Raw genomic sequence first — 25,116 nt, forward strand, 5'->3', positions numbered from 1 at the left:
ATGCAGCTTATATGTGCAACCACTACTGATGCAGGATAAGAGGGTAATGATTTATTATACCTGTCAAAGTGTAAATCCAGTGTAGAAGACAGTCTTTATATTATCCAGAGAATAAATAGTTATCAAAGAAGTTCTTTATATCTTGGAGCCTGTTCTTTAATTTATAATTTTAGTGACCTACAGTGATAAATGTTTTAAGAAGAAAAGACTGGCCAGACTCCAAGGCTTTCTGAGTTATTTAACATAAAGTAGTGGTGAGTCAAGTGTGGATTTATGGCATGTTAACAGGTTTACTACAATATCTTGATAAATAACTTTCAATTCCAATTTTACTCAATTGTATATGTAATATTTAGAAGAATCCTTCTATAAAAATGTCATGTGGAGTTTGGTTATAGGCAGACATGTTGACTTTAGGCCTAAGAACAGCAAAAATGTCAACTATGTTACAAAAAGTCCCGCAATTATATATCGACCCAGATATTCAGTGGAGGTTGGTGATGGTGCCATACTTGGTTGCTAGGCAGACTGAGTCTCCATGGTGCACAGATTTCAAGCTACACCTGAAGGTTACCTGAAAGACCCAAATAAATGTCTCTAAAAAGATGATAAGTGTTGAAGACATTTCTCGGAAGCCGGAAATGCCTTTTTATAGAACTGTCGTTACAGAAAATGATGTGTGGACCAATTTTACCTTGAAAAAATGCAAAGGTGGCAGTGCTGTAAACAGCTCTCTGTATGAGTCATAACTGGAAGACCAACACAAATTCTACTCTATCTCTAGAAACATTGTGCAGCTTTGCCTGGGGTACTTTCCATGTGCTGGGCATCTCTTTTTAGAGTTCCCCCTCCTCTAAAGCTTTCCCTGCTCTCAGATAGGGCTGAAACTGTCGTGGTTACAGAGAGATAAGGTGTCCCTTGAGTGGCACTAACCTCTTTGTAGGACATCCATTTGTAAGGCTGGTTAGGAAGCCGCGAGCCCAAGCAAGGTCCATCACCTGTTCAACACAGAGAGGAGACAAAACCATTGTTAACTGGGAAGCAAACATTCTTCAGTTAGCCAACACATTATCGATCAAGCATTATTAAGTATTAGAAACAGTTTCCGAACCAGTTTCTGGGCACTTTTCACTCCTGTCACATTTTTACTCACTGTGGGCTCATTTTTCGCTGCAATATAAAGTTTTGCACCTCTGTGGAAACAACACAACCCTGCCATAAATCACAGAAAAGAAAAAACAAAAGCGGAATTTCTTCAATTATTTATTTTACAAAAATTGAAAAAAGCTGGAATCAACATGTACAACATTTTGCCCTCTTGTGTTACTAATACTAGAAAAAATGGCAACTCTATATATTATATATATATTCCTACCTATGTTATTGATTTATTTATTTGCTCTGTGTAAACACTGCCAGCATTTTAGCCGAAAACCCACTGAATTTTTGTGACTGTTAGTTACAACTGAGTCACTGATGACTTTCCAGTTGTGCCAAAGAGCACAGAAGTATTTTATCGTAATTTTTTTACATGCTTTATCTTTAGCAAATTTTCAAATGAGACATGTCGAATAAAGTAATTTTGCTCATCTATCATGATTTTAAAACTTTGATTTGGTTATTGAGTAATTCCGGGACAATCAGAAAGTAGAAAAACCAATTATTCTTTCTGTGACTCTAATAAATAGTGGAATTTTGTGGTTTTTAAATATAATCACGTGCCTTTCAAACCTGCAGGTGGGTTTTTGCATTCAGTAGGTGACGGAGTTTAAAAAAGTTCAGGGTCAAGTCTGTAACTTTAAAACAGCTGTGAAAGAGTCTGACATTAAATAAAATCCCACAAACAAAAGACTGTCCTCCTTTCACCGAGCAGCTGTCAGTCATCAAGCAGCATTTCTGGTTGAGTGAGTGCTGCAACATTCTCATCATACCTTTATAACTATGATTATTATGTGACACTATTTATCACAACTGATTATGTTTTCGTCCCTCTGATCTTCAAATGTCAGGAGCTCTCTCAGCAGTCCCTCCTGTAGACTATTTAAGTGCACATTAACCTTGTAAAATCCAAATATAGAAAGATGACAAAATGAGCAAAAATAATATATAGTTATGTAAAAATAATAAAAACTAAAAATGAAAATAAAAATATTTTACATATATACACATGTATATATATATATCCGTAAATATTTAGATATAAATAATAACAATCAAAATATTTTTATATATATATATATATATATATATATAAAAAAAAATATATATATATATATATATATATATATATATATATATATATATATATACATACATATATATATACATATATATATACATATATATATATTCATTTAGGTATAAAAAATTATAACTAATAGTAAAATAAAATTTGATGTATAATGGTGGGTTTTACAAGGTTAAGCAGGGTTAACATATTGTCACACAGTAAGAGGGTCAGATTATATTTTCCCCTCATTTAGATAACAGTTAACCCGTGACTGCTGGCGTAAGATGTCCTTCTGCTGGCTTAATGCCAAGAGGATTTCCCTATTTATATCATACTTGCTTTATCAGTAGTATGAAGTTTAGGGTAAACAGACACTTTAAAATACCTCAGCACTGAGTGTAACACAAGACATGAGGCCCGTGGCAGGAACACCAGTAAATAATGAACAAAACGTGACGCTGGATAATTTCCTCCTCTGTATCTCCGCACTGTGAGTCAGTCACCAAGTCTAAAACTGCTTGGCTATGAGCCCTGACACTGTTACCGTTAGCAACGATGGCCATCACCTTGGCAACCACAGCAGTCATTTTATTTCCAGCAGCAGAGCTATAACTGGAGGTTTCAGCGGTCTGACCGTGTAATTGTCAAACTGCGTGCCTTCTCTGTCCACATGTGTGTAAAACAAGAAAAAAGTACAGTATCTCAGTGAGTGTGTGTGTGTGTGTGTGTGTGTGTGTGTGTGACCCTGTTACTGTACATCTAGCAGTGATATGACAAAGAAGTTAAGTAATTCCAACAAGTATTTGGTCTTAGAAGTGCATGGTGTATACACTGTCACCTCACCCTCACTTCAGCATTTATATATTTTATATTTTTTCACAGCTGAATGATGTCTTTTCTTATTTCATCAGCATTTCTGAGAACTTGACACTACAGTTCTGCCTGCAAACGCACCAGACAGTAAAATTTAAACATGTTAATTCTAGTAATTTTAATCAAGATAAAAGAGCTAAAACACTGCTCCCAATCACTTCTCTTGTGGGAGCTGATTGCTCTGTTTTGGGGGTTTTGATTGTGCATCTGTGGCTGGGAAGAATGGGACTCGTAATTGTTGCTTTCATTTTACTGACACAACAGTTCATTATTTTGTCATGTTTAAAATACAAACATCACAATCTCCTTATCTCTCTTTTTAGTAATATATGTAAATACAGCATCATCAATGTGCTGCTGCAAGAATGAAGAATAATCTTTTTCTTGCTTCAGTTAAAGTATTTAGATATTAGATGTTATATATTATGTGGGAAAATCCAAAATCCAACAATGGGGTACACAATATTCATCATCAATTCATATTACCTCGAATGTGGCATTTAATTAGTTCTATAAGATTCTTTTAGTCACATCTGGTCTTTTGATTTATGTTGTTTTATTCTGTTTGTTAAACCTCTCTCTTCCATATAGTGGCGAAGAGACGCCTGTAAAAGCATCAGTTAGTTAATTAACTTCATTGGTGGACAGAAAGTCCAAGTGATTTTACGGATGAATGAAAGAAACACTTGCTGAAATGATTTGAAAAGATCTGACAGGCTTCGGCATTATTTTTCCACCTCGTATCCTCCCACCTACCAGATATATGAAGGCCTCTCTGGAAGACCTCATACATGGTCCTGGCGTCGTCATGGTAATGGGTCAGCAGTTTGGAGGGGTCGCCCATCATTGACCTGCGACCCCCGTCTTCATGCTGACGCAAAGAGACAAAGACACAGATATTGAAAGCCAGAAGGATGTAATTCCTCTCCATTATAAAAACTGTGTTGCACAGATACTCAAGCCTGAGGGATGGAAAGGAGAAAATAGTTTTCCTTGTTCTCTAAATGATAATCTGTCTCTTTTGTTAGCTCATAAATGCCTAACAGAGAACAGAGCTGTGTGTTGTTGTGCTCTGCAAACACTTCTGGTGCATTCTCTGTAATTAGAGTTCATTCTCATAAAGGCGAAGAACACTTGAAGCAAATAAATCACTCAGGTTGAAAAGATTAGGGGCTCTGGCATGTTATGAAACTCTCACAACACACAGCTGTATGTGCGTTTGTCACATTCACAGCTTGTCAGACTGCGACGTCACTCCTTCAAACACCTTCTCAGGTTATAGTTTCACTGCGACTACATATGTTGCCTGCCTCACCTGTCACTTAAAGAGAGAGGGAGAAAGGAGGATGCTAGCCAAGCTAACATCTCTCCTGGACAGGGACTCTCACCCCATGCATGACACTCTGAGGGCATTGGACAGCTCCTTCAGTGACAGACTGCATCACCCCAGGTGTGTGAAGGATCGTTACCGCAGGTCTGCTCCCCCAAAAGACCACAAACACTCATTTAACCCTCATATTGTCCTGCGGGTCAAAATTGACCCGTTTTAAAGTTTGAAAATGTGGAAAAAAACATATTTTCACAGTGAAACTTCTGATGTCCACATTTTAAACATTTTTGGGAAATCTTTGAACATTTTTTAATGGAAAAAAAGAAATGTTCAAAATGTTTCTTAAGAACATTCAGAAAAAAAAATTCAACCAATTTTTTTCTGAATGCTCTTCAAGAAAATATTAGAAGTTTAGAAGTATAGAATTTTAAGGAATTATTGGAATTTTCTTCCTGAAGGTTTTGCAAATTTTCAGAAATTTTGGGAATTTTTTTGCTGAATTTTTGGATTTTTTTTTTTCAGACAAAGAACATTTTTTGGTGCCCGTAAATGAAGACAACACAAGGGTTAAAACAGTTAGCAAACTGTCATGTGCAATAAACCCAAGTGCAATTCACTTGTGTATATATTCTTAAATGTTGTGTTTTTAGTATCCTTGTGTATTTTTTTCCTATTTTTTTGATTATTCTTCTTATTTATATTATATATATTGTGTATATGTCTTATGTCTTTAATGTATAGATGCGTTCTCTTGATTTTTCTTATTGTCACTTTGCTGCTGTGACGTTGCAAATTTCCCCCGTGTGAGACTAATAAAGGATATTCTCTTCTATTCTAAAATTGTTTGTCGCAGCCTGATCTTTGAGTGATGCTTTACTATGTATCTTTATTACACACATGGCACTTTACTTTTTTGCAAAAATTATCCCAACAAGCTCCACCCTTCAGTCGCTTCAAACAGGCTTCATGTAGTTCGATGTTCACTCCCTCCTGTTCCTGAAGCTTTTTGCTGTGAGTAACAAATGAAGGTGACCCGAATGAGTGCATCAGCATTTATATTTTAATTTTAACTTTAATTTAGCCGGACGCTCAGACAACAGTGTGGGTTGTGTATCCGCGGCTGCAAATCACACTGAGAGTTAACGTCAGGAATTGTGAATGCAGCCCTGACATTGAACATAAAGTGCATCCAGTCTTACCGGCACCTCCTCGGACTGGTGCAGCAGGCTGCAGGGAGGCTTGATGGGACGGGGTCTGGTGGCCAACCAGTACGCCAGCACGGCGGTCAGAGCACCGATGCCCACCAGCGTGGAGGTGGGCAGGGAGCGGAAGAACTGGCCGAGCTCGTCCATCTCCGGTATCCTCAGGCCGCTCATCATCTCCTGGGCCTGCATCTTCTCCATCAGGGTGGAACTCAGCTCTGCGGGAGGAAGGACACTCGATCTTTTATGGTGTCAAACAACAAAGAAAACGTGTCTAAAAACACTTTTTTAAATGTACACGCACTGTTGTATATACACATATTTTGTGTTTTGTAGTTTTATGAATGTGTCTCTAAGCAAATACAAAACTAGTACAGTACAGTTCTTTTGCTGAAGATTTTCTTATTTTGGAGGAATCGCAATCAATATTTAGTTGAAAAATTGTGACTTTTAATCACGGATTTCACGTGACATGGCATGATGAAGCAATACCAAATCAATATTTTATTAAGCTGAATCAGGTGTACCAGGGAAAGTTTAGAATGTTACTGAATAACAGAAGCAATCTAAAAAAAAAAAAAAAATCAAATCTTTGTCTATGGACAGATTTATTAATATACTTCATTTTGTAAGCTGATAATATGTAAAGTATAATGCAACTATGGCAGCAGATTTAAAAATTTTTCTTGGCCTAATCTGCATAAAGTTGCAATTTCCACACAGGAAGCATTGACTTGAAAGTAAGAAGAAGAAGAAGGATTAAAACAGACAAAACCACAGTCTGGCACTTGGCAATGGTCTGCAGTCATAAGCATAAAATAAACGATGTGGGAATGTGACAAATCGTCCACAATCACATGTTGGTGGAAAAAATAACTCTCACTTCCACAGTCAAACTCCAAACAAGAAAACGATGCGATCAAACGTTCACCTTCCTGTGTTTTTGCTCTTGTATCAGTGTACTGATTTTTTTTTGCGATATTAAAATCAGCGATAAAACGTAGCGATTAAAAATTATAATGAAAAAGCATCATGTAAAATGACCTGCGTGCTATTAAGTGTTCACCTTTACTCCAGATGTGGGCTGATGTTGTTTCTCTACCAATGCCAAAATGTCAGTGTGTCAGTTGTCAGCATGCTCCTCTATTTGTACACTTTGACAATTTATTAACTACAGTTGTAATTACAAGTAGAAGGAGCAAAATGTGCAAATGTCAGAGCAAGGGTGTCGAACATGCGGCCCGTGGGCCAAAACCGGCCCGCCAGAGGGTCCAATAAAATATTAGATTGCTCATTGTTCTTTTGTCGTTTTGGGTCTAAATTTTTTAATATTTGTCTTGTTTCTGATGTTTTTTTCTGACTTTTGTCATTTGTCTCATGTTTTTGTCGGTTTCTCGTTTTGTGTTTCCTGTGTTTTTCGTCTTATTTTTGTCATTTTGTGTTACATTTTATTCATTGTTTTGCATATCGTTTGTGTCGTTTTGTGTTTTTTTTGTCTCGCTTGTGTTGTTTGTCCACTTTTTTGTTGTTTTGTTTTTCGCTTTTGTCATTTTTGATCTCTGTGTCATTTTCTGTCTCATTTTTACCATTTGTCCCTTTTTTTCTGGCTTTGTAACTGTTTTGTCTCATTCTTTGTCTCTTTTTTGCTTTGCTTTGCTTCATGTCATTTGTCTCATTTTTTTCATTTTGTGTCTTGCTTTTGTTATTCTGCACCTCATTTTTGTAATATTCTGTCGTTTTTGTTGTTTTTCTTCTGACTTTTGTCATTTTGATCATAAAGTTAAATACTATATGGTTCACTTCCAGATACCTGTGAATGTTTTGTGTCTTTGTAGACATTCTGTGATCTGTAAGTTGTAATGTGTAAATCATAAACTGAGGCATAATACTGTTGAAACTGAACTTATTTTTCTTAAGAAAAGTCAGGTTGTTAATGATGTTTTGTAAAAAGATAATTCCTTAAATGTGAACATTTTCAGAATATACTTTTTTCGCAATAAAACAAAGGAAATATTTGGAGTTTGGTTATTTATAGGATATAATGCTTGGATTTTAATGGTCCGGCCCACTGGAGATCAAACTGGGCTTAATGTGGCCCCTGAACTAAAATGAGATTGACACCTCTGTGTTAGAGCGATTGAAGCAGCATCAAATGAGTCACGCATTAATGAGCGCTAATCGGTTAATCAATGCATTAAAGCACAGATGTGTGTGACAGACGTGTGACATTTGAAGGCAGAGAGAGAAGAAGCTGTTGTTCAGGAAGTGGTAAGGACAGCTAATTACCCATTCTGCTTTTGTGAACAGGTTTGCCTTGATGCAGACATTTACCGCAGACACATAAAGCTGTAACCCCTCCTCCAAAGTTCTAAGTGTTTTACGAGTACGTGACCTCCTCCACTCAAATCCAACACCACATCATTTATACTTCAAAAAAGGAACGACTGAGGGGTCTTCCCCCACACTCCCACTGTCACTGTAAAAGCAGCCCAGAGTAGATTATCTACACTACAGCAGTGACAAGTGGTTGGACTAGAGGGGGAGATAAAACACACCACACGTCACACATAGTGCTCATCAGGTCGCAGCTTCGGTCTCACACACAAACACACCATGAGGTGCATCATTTAGCGGAGGGGGAGGCTGGCTGCAGCGCTGACTGGAGGGTTTCCTTCCCTCTCTTGGTAGATGAGTCAGAGACAGTACCACCTGATCAGGCGAATAGTGTCGGGGCTCTGCTGCAGCTCACGGCCAATCAGATTCACTTCCTGTCTCCTCTCACTGTCTCTCCCCCACACACACACAAGCAGCAACAGACAGTGATGCCAATAAGTATAAATATCTGAGGCCGTGGGAACGCTTACTTCCTCATTCACCTGTTATTCTGAGAGGAAGCCCTTTACCAAAGAGGAAGCGGAATCAGGTGAACTTGTGCTCGAATGAAAGCAGGAGGCCGGACTTTAAAAAAAAAAAAAAAAGTACAAAAATGAACACAGGGCCATTTTAAGAAACAGAACGGTCGTTTTTAAATAGGTCGAAGAGAAAGCGATGAGCTGCTAACAGTCCAGAGTTTGAAATACTGAGGTGATGCGTTCAAGGACCCCTGTGAAGTCTTTAACATTTTACTGAAAGTTTTCTGCTTCATTGCAAACCCTTTCACACCCTCTTTGACCAAACATGAAAGTACAAATCATGTTTAAACGCCTTCTCTGAACTACCAGGAACACAATGAATCCTTTATGATTTTATACAGGCCTCAAAGAAGCCAAAATTGCAATATCTTAAGTTCAAAGCATACAGGAATCCACTAAATACGAGTTTTGAATTGTAGATAGAAAATAAAATGGCCTTAATTTACTGTATAAGAGCTTTAGCCCAGGTCCAAAAAGTCAGAAACGTGCAGACAACCAACAAAAACTTCATGTCAGAGAAGTAGCATCTAATATCTGTCGGGTCTTTGCATGAGTTCCTTAATAGTTAGACTGAAAAACACAAGCTGGATGATTTAGTGTTCTGTCATAAAGAAAAATAAGCATTGCTTCCTACACAGAGCAGTAGAACTGCTCCTCTGCATCACCAAATAAATCAGATTGAACACCTCAGATGAGCTTAAAGTTCAGCAAAATGGTTCACTTCATTATAAAGGAGTCAACTGCAAAACTGATAACAAAAATGACCAAACTTTAAAATAAAACCTTTTTGATAATTAGAAATACCAGAGCACAGTTTCTATATGATACACCCACAAAAACCCCCCACACAGAAACACACTGGTGCTATTCCCGGTCATCATCTGCAGTCATTTGTGAAGCTGCGCTGACACATTTACATACTGTAACATTGCTCATCACCTCCACTTCTTTAATTGGAGTCCGTTGCACATTACCTTCACAGTGAATTCCCTGATGCTGCTTTTCCAATCACTACTTATGCACGAATGCTCTAAATTCACTTTCTGTTCAGACAGAAACCATCACCTGCAACTAGAAAAAAAAACGCAGTATCCCTGTGATGCGCCCGAAAGCAGTACTGTGACTTTAACACCGCAGGACTCCCCGCTTCTCTTTATTTTCCACTTTGCTGTCCAGAAACACGTTTCCTCTTTTTCTGTTGTCCATTTTTTTCTGTTACAGTAATGACGAGGGGGAATTAGAGCTGCTCCAGTGCTGGGAAGTGTTTAGCACAATCGTAAGTAATAGAAACCTCTCGATAACGGTTCTAAACCAAACCAATCTGCTTTGTTGGCAGGATGCTTAAGCAGCTACAATGTCAGAGTTAATTCTGTAATGAAATGTTTTGCCCTGTTAAGTGCACAGAGTCTCCCACTGTGTGCAGCTGGAGTCTGTAATCTCTTTAAAGATGTGACAAATTGAAAACACTGGAAACTTTCAAATCTGGCACAACTTCAGGTGTTTAGAATGAGTGGATTATGCTGAAAAATTACAGACGAGGACAGTTTGATTGCTTTTAGCACATCTAAAAAGTGCAGTTAAAACGTAAAATGGGGAAAGAAAATGGAAACACCTCAAAGACAAGCCATCCCATGTAAGAAAATAGCATATTTGTATGGCTTTCAGTATGTTATAGACTTCAATTTAACTTATTTCTAGTGGATGGAAATTTGATCATTTGGGGAAACCTGCTATTTAGGAAAATACATGTAGTCACATTCTTTCTGAGAAGGGTGAGGATGGAGACCACTCATTTCTGTTAAATAAGATGCTGGGACATGATTAGTCATATTTGTCAGGAGGTGAGAAACTGAGGGGAAAATAAATAACGTGGCTACATGTCCAGCAACACTTTTAAAGTTCACTAACTGGTAAATAGTTCCTCGTTTATTTAGATCCTATTTACACAATCTTAGAAAGTTGACATTTTAGGAGGTTCAATGCTGTAACCATTAAAAAAACACAACAACCACCCATTAAGTTTATCTGTACACATTTAGCCACAGTGCATATATGGCAAATGTGGAACATGACACTCCCAAAAACACAAATTATCATATTTGCATTTCTTAAAAAAACACGCAACTGCAGGTCTGTAATTAAAGGAATAGCTTGACTTTTTTAAAAAATACATTAACCTTAACTCATCTTCTGGCTAAGAACTAAGAGTGGAGATGAGAGAGCCTAATCTGAAGTTAACTAGTTAACTCATTATATTTCATTAATTTGTTCTAGCGCAAAAACAAATATGCATCATTTCATGGGGGGTTATGCATCAAATAACATGCTGGAGTCTCCACTGGACTCTCAGAAAGCGTCAAATACGTGCCTTATTTAAAATGAGGAAGTCCCATTTTCATATGGTTTTCTACAGATTAAATAAAACCTAAGAAGAACGTTAGCTTCTTTTAAAATAATGGACTATAAACGTGTCCAAAAGTGTATTCGGAAACATACAACTTTACTTCCCAGCAGCTACACGCCCGCTCGCCTGCATAGAATAAGTGATTTTCTCCATGTCATACGCTGCATGTCTCTCACTACAGTTTACATCCTACGTTGATCCATATTACAGTGTAGCTGATGTGTCTAAAAACAGCTGTGACAGTAAGATCAATGCCAAAGCACCAGCAGCCAGCCAGACAGGCAGACAGGCAGCACCACTCAACACACAGAGGTGACAGTGTTGTTCTGCTCTCTGACATTAGAAATAAACCTTTCAAAACCATGGCCGACACATCGCTGTTTGTATTGCGATAAATCCTGAAGCCTGTTGCAAGTGACCAACCTTCATAGAAGTCATGTTTATTTACTTGTCTAATTTTGGACCCGCATGCTTCATTGATTTTTGTAATCAAAGTCCAAATTTTCTCTATGAATGTTTATGCATAGCTGGACAAGAATTTAGAGAAAAAAACAGGATTCTGTTTAGTGTGTCCAACGGCAAATGTGGCTCGGCTGCAGCCCCGGTGGATTAGTTGATGTTTGAGGCAGAGGTGGGGTAACTGCTCCTGACGAGCTCTAAATATAGACAGACTCCATAACCCACTGACACCACTGTGCAGAGAGCTGGATTAGAGGAGGCTGCAGAGAGAGGGAGGGAGGGAGGGAGGGAGTGGCTGGTTACAAAAACATCAATGCACACACATACACACATACACACATACACACACACACACACACACACACACACACACACACACACACACACACACACACACACACACACACACACACACACACACACACACACACACACACACACACACACACACACACACACACACACAGTGCATGTACATGTGGAGACAACGATGAGGAGGAGATGGAACAGGGAGCCTGGGGGGCAGATATAGTGATAGTAAGAATAGTAACATCACTACTATGGAAAAGGCTAAAATTAAATGATTATCTATCCAGTTCATGTGGATTCATCTTGTGATGCTGGGAAGTATAATTTTCTATTACTGCTAAAAGTAATGATTTAAATTACAAAAACACTCTTTTGGGATCCATACTTGTGGAACAGAGTGTGATTTTTGATATGTACGGATAATAAAATAGAATAAAAAAATAAATAAAATGTAGTTAATAGACATCATAGACAAAATTCTGCTACAATCTCATTATTATATTAATTACTAAGAGTAAGACAACTCACATGAGCAAGGATGCAGCAAAACGGTAGTAGACTGGGACTGAATTGCTAAAAGTAATGATTTTAACCGTAAAAACACTCTTGTGGAACAGAATAATAATTCATTTCATACATTATGTTGTACATATTTACCATATTGTGATGATGTGGGGGCAAAAAGTGTTTCAAGAATGCATAAAATATTCATGTTATTCGCAGAGGAAATTTAAATACAATTCAGTTAAAAAAAGGCAAAATTCTGTTACAATCTTGTCATTTTATGAATAACTAAGAGGATTTAAAGTTAGTAGTGAACTGGAAAGACCTGACAGAGTATTAATGCTGCGGTTCTGCTTTCAATGTAGAGCCCAGCGTGTGCTAAAACTACAAATGATACAAATGCAACAGAGTCAAATTAAAGTTGACAAAAGCTGATGCAGAGACAAACAGACTGTCGAGAGGATCCTTTGATCTATAAATATGCAAAAAGAGGTGTCATCTTAGATGGATTACATCTCATTTTGCTACACTTTTTGTTGCTCCCATCTGCAAAGTGACACTGAACGCAGCGTTTTAATTCTGTGGGCCGAGGGGAAGCTACATGTGCTGCTCAGATCTGGGACGCCCACTACCAGCACCTGTTTGCGAAGGCGCCGGCTCTCCTGTGGAGCCCGCAGGGTTAAGAAAAACCAACGAAATGCCTTAAGTACAGGCATCCTCGAACCCCTCGGATCTTCCTGCCCTGAAATAGTCCAACAGCAGCAGGAGACTTGCAGCCTGCCAGACACCTAATTGGCCTCCGGGAGAGATGCAAACATCCAACCCGCCGTCAATAATTCTGCCTCTCTTTGTTCTGCTCTCGTCTGCATTTTTTGTTCGCTGTTTGACTGCCAATAAAGAAAAAACAATATCCTTATCGCAGAAAAGGAAAAACACAAGAATAAGAATTTTTAGAATCTGTCCCACACAGACCTGAGCATCGACCTCTGGTGAGTCACTAAAACATTGACTGTGTTGCTGTAAAGTGATGCCAGACAGCAGAGACTGTGCAGGTTTAAAGGTTGGGTGGGAGGCAGTGAAAGGTCCTAACAATCCCTCCTTAAGAAGCCTTCCTCTGCTATACACCAGGCCTTTGTCCTATTTCAGGGGTTGATTGTATTTCTACATGGAAAAATTCCTCAACAGGGTGAAAAAGAGTGTCAGATTAAAGAAATACTGTCTCCTATTGAAAATAAGATGACAATCAGTACCCTTCGCTCAAGGTGAATTCTGTGGCGATGATTAAGACCGCATCTAAAATCACACCCACTGAAACTGGACACAAACTGAATGTCTCGAAGTGTTTCTCAGAGTTAAAATCGACTCACTCAAGAAGGATTTAAAATCAAACGAGCAGATCTGATTTTGAAATGACTGCTTTTCCTACAAATGGAAGGCAATCAAATGCATCTTAATCGGTGCGATCAGGCTACGTGCAGATATTTGCATGAACGTTTTGCATAAATAAGGTCAGTTCTCCACTGCAGCCAAAAGCCCTGCTTTGTGTTCGACTCTCTGTCCCATAGTGGCCCCAATAACACACCCCAGGGACGCAAATAGGCCCAAACAGGTCTTTACGTCCACCCCTGCTGCCTTCTACAAAGCTTGTTGCTTCAGCTGGTTGGACAGAAGAACAGCAGGTCGGCAGCATCCCCATCAGCAACAACAGTGACCTTCATCAGCGAGCGAACTCAAAGACCCGTCTGTTCGATATGCGAAGCGAAGAGCACATCGCACCAGGAAAAGCAGTGAACGTTATCTTCATAGCACCTGCAGTGGAAAAACTGTCGAGTTTATGGCTCTTTGCTCAAGGATGCAAAATACCGACCTGCACACAAGTTGCAATCTCACAGTTTAGAACAGTTTCACAATTTACAAACTGTAAATTTGTAATTTCGAAATTTAAAATAATTTGAAGACACTGACAAGTTGTTTTGATCATAAAGTAAAACACTACATTGCTCATTGTTATTGTATTTTGTCTCCTGTTTTTAATAGTTTGTCTTGTTTTGTTGTTTTTTCTCTTTTTTTGTCGCTTTGTAACTTTTTGGTCAATGTTTTTGTCTCTTTTTTTGTTTTGTTTCGTGTCGTTTTTCTCATTTTGTTTCTCGCTTTTGTCGTTTTCTGTCTCGTCATTTTAATATATGTCTTGTTTTTGTTGTATTTTTGTCGTTTTTTTGTCTGACTTTTGTCATTTTGATCTTAAAGTAAAAGACTATATACTATACCTGTGACTAAATGTTTTGTGCCTTGGTAGACACACTGGTAAATTGTAATGTGTAAAGGAACTGAGGCATAATATTGTTGAAATTGAACTTATTTTTCTTCAGAAATTTCAGGTTGTTCATGATGTTTTGTAAAAAGATAATTCCTTAAATGTGAACATTTTCTAAATGTACTTTTTTTTGCACTTAAACAAAGGAAAAATTTGGAGTTGTGGTCATTTATAGGTTACTATGCTGTGATTTTACTGGTCCGGCCCACTTGAGATCAGATTGGGCTGAATGTGGCCCCTGAACTAAAATGAGTTTGACATCTCTGATTCTACTGAACCACTACAAGGTTGGCTACTCAGTGATGTTGAGAGCTCTGAAAAAAGCCACTAACTGGACTTGAACAGAATGAAGTTCTTTATTCAACTCACTGTGAATGTTAATGTTTGTTTTGGCATCACATTTCATGTCATATTAATTATATTTCAAACATCTTCTCACTGCTGACATACACACATCTGCAAACTCCAGTTTAATTTAAAAAATGAATATAATATGCTCTTTGGGATATTCAATCAGACCACCTGTCACATATCTGTCATGTTTTCAAATGTAATTGAGAGCAACAGGATCGGTATCAACTAACACTGAAGTCTAATCTAAAGTGATGTATCCGATAAAACAGAATAAACAGTGAGTGAAAAAAAGTGTTGGAAATATTGAAGAATGACATGCTTTTTTAAAAAAAAAACTGAAGCAATGTCAGTGTGGAGAGAACATACACTTGGCCGCAAAGCCTGACAGATGTGCACAGTCAAACACAGCGCTGAGGGAAGAGAACACAGACTGTATCATATCTATTACAAAACATTTAGTGCGCACACTGTGCATGAACAGCTGGGTTAAAGAAATAAACATTTGAACTGTACATACATGCCATTAGACGTCCAAATTAACCTTAAGAGTGAGACGGCCGTTATCCTAAAGGTTCAATACAAGGAAATGGAACCTTTCTAGCTGCATCCAAAAGTCAAAATTACCTTAAGATGCAGAAATTATATGAATTAAACTATGATGTAAGAATCTGAAGATCCTAAATCCAGAAACTTCACAGCTGTATCCACTTATAAAAATATGTTCCAGAAGTGGCTGCTTATTGGGTAGAGAATCTGACCGACTTTATACATTCCACAAATGACTCAGCTTAAGTGCATCTAAATAGCTGCATCCCAGAGGACTCTTAAAAGGACCATAAATGTGAAGGAGTCACCACACAGCAGCACTTTATTTAACCCGTTTAAACAAAATCAGCAAAATGACACTATGACAACATGGATTTTTAGCTATGAAACTCAAAGCAGCAGGTTTTGGTGCAGCAACTGCGAGCAATGCAGGGATGAGTGCTTGTGAATGGGCCAGCTAGTGTTCCTGTGACCTCTGAGGCTTAAAGTGGAGGAAAGGCAAGCACCCTTCGCCTTTAAGTCCCGCCCCATCGGCCCATCCGAGTGCCGTCACCAATGATTAGAGTCCAACGTGGGGAGATTACACCCTATTAGCACAGAGACAGCTGACCAGTAGTAACCTCACTACAGCACTCTATTTAAAGACATCCTGCTCAGCGTTCTCTTATTCTTCGCATCCTTTAATTGCTGTTTTGCAGCTTTGCTTACATCAGTGCATTCTATATTTCTTTTCTTTTTTTGCTCCTGCTTTTTCTTTTTAAACCATCAATGCTCAATCGTCCTTGCACAGCACCTACTCTCCCTTTCTTTTAACCACTCATCCTTATCTGTCGCTGCCATTCCTCCATTTAGACCCCCCTGCTGGACTAAACCACAACTTTTATTCTGGTCACTGTCACTGAGGAACAACTGCTCAGACACTGTAACATCCTGTGCACGTGAAACAGACATTTCCCCTCCAACACACCAAGTGATTGCAGTTAAAAGATAAAAAAAACTAACTGCAGAATAAAGAAGTAGGAGGCTGCTATATAGAACACACACACATCTATATATATATATATATGAACTACAAAATGCAGCACTGAAGTTAAATTAAAAGGACACAAACAAACTGCAAAAACTACGATATTTGCTGAACTGTAAATGCATCACAGAAGGGTTAAAGCAGCTGTGGTCTAGGCGGTGGCACTTACAAAGGCGGTCGGAGGAAGCCGGGCAGCCGGTGAGGTGTGTGTGATGTGCGCCTGTGTGTAGGTGTGCATATGTGTGTGAGTGTGTGGTGTGTCAAGGGGCATCAGGCGGATATCACATCTCCCTGTGCAAACCAGTGATTACCTTCCCGCTGCCATAGGGCCAGATTAAGCTGAGGCAAGCAGAGAGGAGGGCAGCGAGATGCGTTTTGGCCTGGTTTGGGCCTGGCTGGCTTCCGTATCACACCACCCTGAGCTCGACAGACGTTGCACTCTCTCTCACCACACCCACTCCACCCCTCCCTCCACCACTCTCTCTCCCTCTCTGACACCCTCCCGCCTCCTAAACATGCAGGCTCATCGTCTCCTCCACTAAATGGAAACGATACACATCGAGCGACACAGTGGCAGACAATACACACACACACACACACACACACACACACACACACACACACACACACACACACACACACACACACACACACACACACACACACACACACACACACACACACACACACACACACACACACACACACACACACACAAATGCAAATGAACAAACATTTATACAAATCAGCCAAATGTAATGAGGCTGCTCCCTGTTGAAATTTGACTATCAAAGAAGCTTCTAAATCTCAACCAATAGGACTAAAGGAGCAACGCTGCGAACTCAAACCAAATAAGAACAACACTGTGTTTTACTCAGAACACACGAGAGCATGTGAGAGACCTGGTTCAGCACTTCAGGGTCGAGCCATTACCCAGCATCCCGCAATATGAGGAAGAGTGTGTGCTGAATGCTGACACAGCAATAAGCCACTCATGGGGAACGCTGCCATGTGGCTGTGAGAGCACTCAGACTGGGTAATATTAGTGATTATTATTGACCAGGACTGAGGTTTTAGGGTGTCATATTCCTCCAGTCTGTCTTAAACCTCACCACTCTGACAGAAAAACTCTCGACACGTAGCTAATGCTGAGCAATTAATTGATTTTGAAGATGCAATTAGGAAAAGGCTGCAATTTATAGTTTTACAAATTGAACCCGTCCTCCTTGTGGTAATGCTTCATCACTAGTGTTAAATATTGAACTAAAACAACAATTACAGCACAAATCAAATCACAAAATCAAGCCAGAAAAATCGCAGTTTTCCACAAATTGTTCAGTCTTTCATGTAACTGTACAGGAATTCGTCATGGTGTGCCTCATTACTCCTAACACTCAGTGAAAGTGCACAGTCACAGACACTTAGTTCCCAGCAGGAAAGACCAAACCCTCAGCATTTATCCTCTCATTTTGTGCAGTCTCGCAGCGTGTCTTTAATCTGCGGGTTCTGATTTCATCATTTCCACAATCTATCCTTCCTCTTATTACAGTTTCCATGCTGCTAATGGCAAAAAACCCACTTGTTATACTTAATAGTCAAGTTAGTATTCCTCTAGTGGACATGACACTTGTGTCTGCCTCAGATACTCAAAGATCATTGGTTGCCTCCTGCCAAAGGGAGGGGGAAAGCCACCACCATCCTTTTAATTAAATATTGAGGGAGGAAAAAGAATAGGTTTACACGCTGTGTAGCAACTCCACACTAGACGCTGATTAAAATGAATTATTTATAGGGAGGAGCAGCAGGGTTTTGGGATGTGATGACAGGTGAGAGGTGTCACCAAACCTCCCATGGGAGCCCTTCATTGCATTTTTTAACCAAACCATTCACTTTATATACACTCAAAAAAAGATTTGTGCTTACTTCTGATTGGCTGCATCAGTCATTAAATATGCAACACCTGCAACCCTGTAACTGCAAATTTTAATATTAATGCACCAGCCAAAATGCCAGCTGTTGCAGGATGTGTGTCACTTAGCAACCACGCAGACTCAGGAGGAACAAACTGTTCAGATGGACCTATTAAGCTGTAAATCTTCGCTTGGCACATAATCAGCCAAAGTTATCCATTAAACAACAATTCAGGGAAGATTTGCAAATACTTTCACTGCAAGTTGTAACAAAAAAAAACCCTTATAACGCCTCCAATCTTCACTGTAAAACAGCTTTAAAGGGATTATATTTTATTGAAAAAAACAAATCTCATCAGACGCACTGGAGGTCAACGAGCGTCTCCGTTTTGGAATGGCCCTGGAATCGCTGCGTAAACCCGGGTAGGGGCGGGGGGTGGTGTCGGTTAAAGCGGAGCATGCTGTGCTCACTGGTTTTGCCGGTAGGCCGCAGGATTTCAGCACCCCTCGCTCCTGGACAGCTCCGTCCAATCAGCGGCGCCCTTTCGAAGCGCGTCATCCTTCCTCATCCTCTTCATCCTCCCACCCTCCATCACCGAGGCATGGCGGAGGACATCACAGGCGAAACGCTGACTTTCACAACCGGCTTCCTGGCCTGGTGGCACGTTTAGTTTGAAATAAAAGCACAAGAGGTGGATATTTACGCAGCCTCGCTACGGCAGAAGCGCACTGTGCGTCAAAGATGGAGGGACGAGTTTCAAAGCTAATACGGCTTTTTAAATGACGTGCGTCCGGGTTTACGCACAATGTCACACGACCTTAGCAACTGGCCGGCCTTAAATGCTCACGTTTTATCCCATTTGGCTCACAGTGAGAGCGATGCTTGCTTTCAGAAGCTGCATTTCAACGTTAAACACAAACTCTGATAAGCAAAATTCAACCAGCCATCATCCAGGATGACCGCAAGGGTTCCAGCCGCATGGCAGCTTGTACAGCCAGCTCCTACCTGATAAGAGGCAGCCCGGACAACCTGAAAGCATCCCCTCGATGTTGCCCCTGATAATCCTTTCTGGAGTAGAAATTAAAATGCCCTGTTTGGAGCCGCCACACTGAGATGTGGCGCTGAGTTAATTGGCTACACGTGTAGTCTGAGGAAAATAGAAAATATCACCGGCGTCATCGCGGTGCAGGCAAAGCGCCAAATGCGGCAACTGATCATGATTAAACACGAGTCGAGATGTAGGAAATAGAAACACCGCAACCTTTGCAAAATGAAAAAGCCGGCAGTTTGAAAGCACACAATGCGCCTCGGCCCGTCTATGAGACAGGTGCATCGCCTCCAGCCCGGCGACGCCAAACCGTCACCAATGAAAGGAAAAAGAAAAAAAAACGCACCATAAATAAAGAGATATTGTGGAAAAACTCACCTAATAAAATCCAGAGCGACCCAGAGACCAACACGAATGCGAGCATGTCTTTCTCATTGAGTCAGCTGTCCCGGTGCAGGAGCGGCTCAGAACTGCAGCACCGACTGCAGCAAGTCGCCGACAATCTGGGAGATTAAGGAGGGGGGGGCGACAATATATCTGAGACGGACCACGGTGGGGGAGCTGGTGCAAAGGACGGCGGCGTCCAGCAGGTTTCACTGTGCAGGAAGAGAAAATACTGGACGTGTTGACAGAAGAAACAGACCCCGACTGACTAGTGCAGCATCCTTCCTCCTGGTGGATTTTCCACCTTCACCTAGTTGGCTGCTGCTGCGCAATGGCAGACAGCCCTGCTGAATATCAGGGGCTTGTAGGTCGGACGGAGGATCCGATCGACGCCAAGGTTATTGAGGATGATACGTCTAATCTTGATGCTGAAACACAAACCAAATCCTCAATTATTTCTCATATTTATTGTAAAATAATCACACAGTTCTCTCATGCGTTAATCCACGGCAGCCTAGTGGTTGAATGTGGACATTTTTTTAGATCAAATTTACACGTGTGACGTTAAACTCTCTCTCTAATGCAAACAGTGTCTGAATATTTTAGGATTTATTTATTTTTGTTAAATATTGATTTATTTCAGATAGAGGTTTGGTACATCACGCCATCCCTGCAGCTGCTGACAGAGTAACGTTGCATCAGGATCACGTGATACAGTAAGACACTCCCAGTGAACTAAAGTAACCTTGAGAAAGGCTGACAAAGAGACAGAGGGTGTGAGGGAGTGACAGGATGATCAGAGAAACACACAAAGAGGATGAGAAATAACAATTAAAATGGCAAATTGGCATTCCAAGCAACTTTATGTGTAAGTGCATCACAAATGATTCCAATCTGACTTCCTGCTTTGAGAATTTTTCCTGCAGAAACGACTCATCTGTGAGTTTATTTACCTCAGAAGTCATTAGAGAGCAGCATGCTTATGGTCTTCTTGTCTTGCTGCTGTCATGTGACTGACCTTATTAAATGGGTCACTTGTAAGGACCAGTAGCGACTAATCTGCCACCTTCCTGTTTCTTCTCTTGGATCCTGCAGCAGAGAAAACACACAAGACACTGAGAGGAAAGTTAGAGTTACCTGTGATCTGCCAGCAGCACACAAGCAGAGTGAATGCATCTTAGCTGATGCCACTGAAATTGATTACCGAGTTTATTTATTTTGCAATCGGATCAAAGTGCACACAACAGACAGACGGGCGACAAAAGGTGGCTCTGCAGTTCAAACATGCTATAAGTTGTAGTAAATTATCATAACATGCAGCATTAAACCACAGATGGGAGGCTGGGGTCAATAAAGATTAACTTTCTATATATAGACAGAAGACAAATTAAAGGGAAAAACAGCATAAAGTGTGTGGATAAAGGTGCTTTTGGTTGAGATCTGGAAGCCATATAATATGATTCACATCTTCTAACCAGTGGTGTAATTAAATACAAGTACTAAAGTACATTTTTGACTATTTCAAAATGAAGTATTTTCACTTTATGGTTATTTATATTCATATTCTTGATAATTCAGAGATAAAATTGAATTTTTTGGTCGTCACAGCTTTAGTTGATTCGTTTTTAGATGAAAATTTACATCAAAATAATTAAAACATCAAAAAGAATACAGTGATCAAGATCTAGCTGGAGTCTCTCGTCACATTTCACTTATCTGAGTTGTAACTAAAGACTAATTTCCACTCAAAATGTCTCAGATTGTTTCATTTAGATAACTGTTTCAGACCCTGAGAGGCAAAAACAAGAGAAAAGCCTAGACAGTTTAGTCAAATTTGGGTCACAGAACTTCACTTTTACTTATTTTTCCTCCCCGTTAATCAGACTCACAGTCAACTTCATATTGTGAACCTCTGGAGGAGCCATCCGAGTTGGGTGAACTAAACTGAATGTAAAATACTTCAACATAGCTATTCAAAATCTCCTAGAGATGTTTACTTGGGTCGAGATCTGGAAGCCATGAGATATGACTTGCATCTTCTTACCAGTGGTGTGATTTAGTACAACTGACTGTTTCAAAATGGAGTATTTTCATTTTAAGGTAATAAATGATCATTTCCACTCAAAATGTCTGTTACAACCCGAATGTCTAGGGTAGTCAGGTGGTAAGCAAAAGAAAAAAAAAAAAGAGGAAAGAACCAACAGGAAACCGAATTATAGAGTGACGGGCCGTGATTTATTTTGAAAAGCAAAGGTGTACATGAAGGTAACAAACGATGAGGCAGTTAAATGCAAAAGAGAAAAAAAAAACGGGTGCTACAGAACTAAAAGAACCAAACATAACCAAAAGCGAACTGGCCTAACAGTTTTTGAACAAATAAAAGGAAAAAGTATAACGGGGAACTAATGTACAAAACTCACGTAACCCAAAAATACAAATGCTGCAGCACCCCTATCTAAACTAACAAGGAGCGTGTGACTGGACCTGCTAATTGCTAGCATTTATCTCCCTCACGGACACTAGGTTCACCAAAATTCCGCAACCAACACCAAGCAGCTCAGCTTCACCCATGAGCTGCCGCCGACATACTGAGTGACTGAATCTTTTGACAGCTCTCCACGTCAGCATGGTAGGAGGAGTCCTCTCATCCCGGACCAATCTGGCAGCTCCTCGGACTGCAGGTGGGCCCAACCACAGAACCACGGAGGAAGGATGCCTCTGACTGCTCACAGCTGTTCATGATAGAAAATCAAGACAGGAGGAGGAGCGCAACGGCCCAAGGCCGTAACAATGTCTCAGATTGTTTCATTTAGATAACTGTTTGAGACCCTGAGAGGCAAAAACAAGAGAAAAGCCTAGACAGTTAAGTCAAATTTGTGTCACAGAACTTCACTTTTACTTAGTTTTCCCCTCATTAACCACACCTATAATCATAACCACTTCAATTTATAATCAGGAAGTTATAAGACAACAATCATAGGGGAAAATTTGGGTATCAAAATGGACATTTTTTAAGAAAAACATTGTGTTCAACATTACAAACGTAGCTTTGTGCAAAAAATCATGGTGAACATGCATCTTAACCTACTTGTTTTCCTCATTTTCTTGTCTGAAAAAAAAATTAAAAATTCAGCAAAAAAATTCCTCAAATTTCTGAAAATTTGCAAAACCTTCAGGAAGAAAATTCCAATAATTCCTTAAAAGTTTACCTTAAAGTTTTATTTTTAAAAAGTCCCACAAATTTGGCGAGAAAATTCTTGTAAATATTTTCAAAAAATTTGTAAAAATCTTCCAAAAAAATCCTAAAAATATCTAAAGTGATTACATATATATCAGTAAAACTAATATTTTCTTTAAGAACATTCACATAAAAATCTACCAAAATCCAGCAAATTTCACTGGATTTTGGTTGATTTTTTTGTGAATGTTCTTAAATAACTTTTTTAACTTTTCTATTTTCCACCAAAAAATGTTCAAAGGTTTCCCAGAAATGTTGAAAATGTGGACATCAGAAGTTTCACTGTGAAAATAAATAGATTTTTTCCACATTTTCAAACTGGGTCAATTTTGACCCGCAGGACAACACCAGGGTTAAAAGTGCATTTCCTATTTCAGTGACAATTTAGACTACAGCTACTCTATTGAGCTGGGACACAGAGACGTTGCACATATCCTCCTGAGACCCAGGCCATTCATATAGGCCCTCTGCACTGGACATTTGATTTTGGTCTCTATATTTTGACTCATTTGAGCTACCCTACTAAATGCTGATGTGCTCAGTAGAGGACATCGTGGCCTTTCCGATGACATCCGAGGGATGACGGGAACTTTGCTTTCATGCTGAGACAAAATGGAGACAGCAGCAAAACCCACCTGCCGGGGAAAGAGAACATTTTAGGATCACTTTTGTTGTTTTACCGAAGACAATCATATATTTGCTCGTTTATGAACATATCATGATTTATAAATTGGGGTCAGAGTTCAGTTAAACTTTTTGTCAGGAAAAATAATCTCCTCTTTATAAATGTCAACCGCAGTGGACATGAGAACGATAGAACGGGGTTAGCTAGTAGCTAACTAGCTTGCTAGTTCTTTGTTTACATTCAAAGTTCTGCACCAAAATATATTTGTCTGTGGGGAAATAAACATGCTGAATGTATTTTCTATGTAAAGTAATTAACCCCTTGACGCATATTGTCGTGAATTCGCATCATACCACTTGTCCAGACTGCAGCCGAGATAGCGTCGCCATTCCCCCGTTCCAGTTTAACTGGTGATCAGGTGAACTGGTGACAGTTTCCGTCTCCGGATGTTTCGTCCGCAGATTCGTCATGATCAGACCTGGATTTACGTGAAATAAAGATACCAGATAAAGAAGACCTCGCCGAAAAACGTCGGCATCACTACTTAACAAAGTCTATATCCATGTAAATATCATCTACAGACAGTAAAAAGAAACGTGCGGGCCGAAATAAAAAACACGTATTTTTCAAGTACGGTGAGAGGATTCGAAACCACGTAATCCAGCGATAAAATTACGAGACCACCGTCTTACTCATTGTGCTACTGATCAGCTCAATAAGCATTCCGCTTCATCTCCATAGATCACTGTTATCCTGTCAGGTGTTTAACACCTGGTGATTGTTCAGGAAACACGTCCATGTCAACTGGGGATAATCACAACTTAACACAGGCTTCCTGGTTAAGAACGAGTCAGACAACTATTTATTGTCTCACCAAGAAAACACACAACATGAAAGCACGTCCGCTGCTGTGTTGTGTGTTAGTTTATGTGTTCAGTGGAACAGATCCAGAGCAGAACTTCGAGCTTAACTCGGGTTTGTTCTCAGAAACACTCAGCAGCCTCCCATCAGAACAACACGCAGCACATTAGCTTGATTTGCTAAAATACATCAGAACAAACTGAGACCACGTTGTTTAAACTAGTCACTCAGAAAACAATAAAAACTCGTTCAGTCATCCACGTCCTAACCGTCATTCAGAGCACTTTTTACTGTCTGTAGATGATATTTACATGGATATAGACTTTATTCAGTAGTGATGCCGACGTTTTTCGGCAACGTCTTCTTTATCTGGTATCTTTATTTCACGTAAATCGAGGTCTGACCGTGACGAATCTGCGGACGGAACATCTGGAGACGGAAACTATCACCAGTTAACCTGATCACCAGTTAAACTGGAACACCGGTTTGTATGTATTCAATACGTACCTCGGAACCTTTTGCAAGCACTGGTTTCTCGTAGGACCGGTTGGAGTGGGACCTAATTACTATATATCTGTTATTATT

General features: G+C 39.7%; 1 protein-coding gene across 2 annotated transcripts in view; it reads right to left on the minus strand.

Moving 5' to 3' along the window:
• The window catches only part of acsl6 (acyl-CoA synthetase long chain family member 6), a 43,383-nt gene extending 23,011 nt beyond the window's left edge, over positions 1 to 20,372 (minus strand). The window contains exons 1-4 of one of the 2 annotated variants that reach the window (XM_023262971.3): positions 19,802 to 20,372; positions 5,633 to 5,853; positions 3,860 to 3,974; positions 934 to 998 (exon numbers count right to left, since the gene is read on the minus strand). In XM_023262971.3, coding sequence (XP_023118739.1) covers positions 934 to 998; positions 3,860 to 3,974; positions 5,633 to 5,853; positions 19,802 to 19,847 — 447 coding nt within the window. In that variant the 5' untranslated portion in view covers positions 19,848 to 20,372. Of the gene's footprint in view, positions 1 to 933; positions 999 to 3,859; positions 3,975 to 5,632; positions 5,854 to 16,633; positions 16,779 to 19,801 lie in introns of those variants that run through there. The other variant, XM_035944881.2, reaches the window with a different exon arrangement.
• Between the last annotated feature and the right edge of the window lie 4,744 nt (positions 20,373 to 25,116).

The sequence above is a fragment of the Amphiprion ocellaris genome, chromosome 14 (genome assembly GCF_022539595.1).
Source record: "Amphiprion ocellaris isolate individual 3 ecotype Okinawa chromosome 14, ASM2253959v1, whole genome shotgun sequence".
NCBI classification, from domain to species: Eukaryota; Metazoa; Chordata; class Actinopteri; family Pomacentridae; genus Amphiprion; species Amphiprion ocellaris.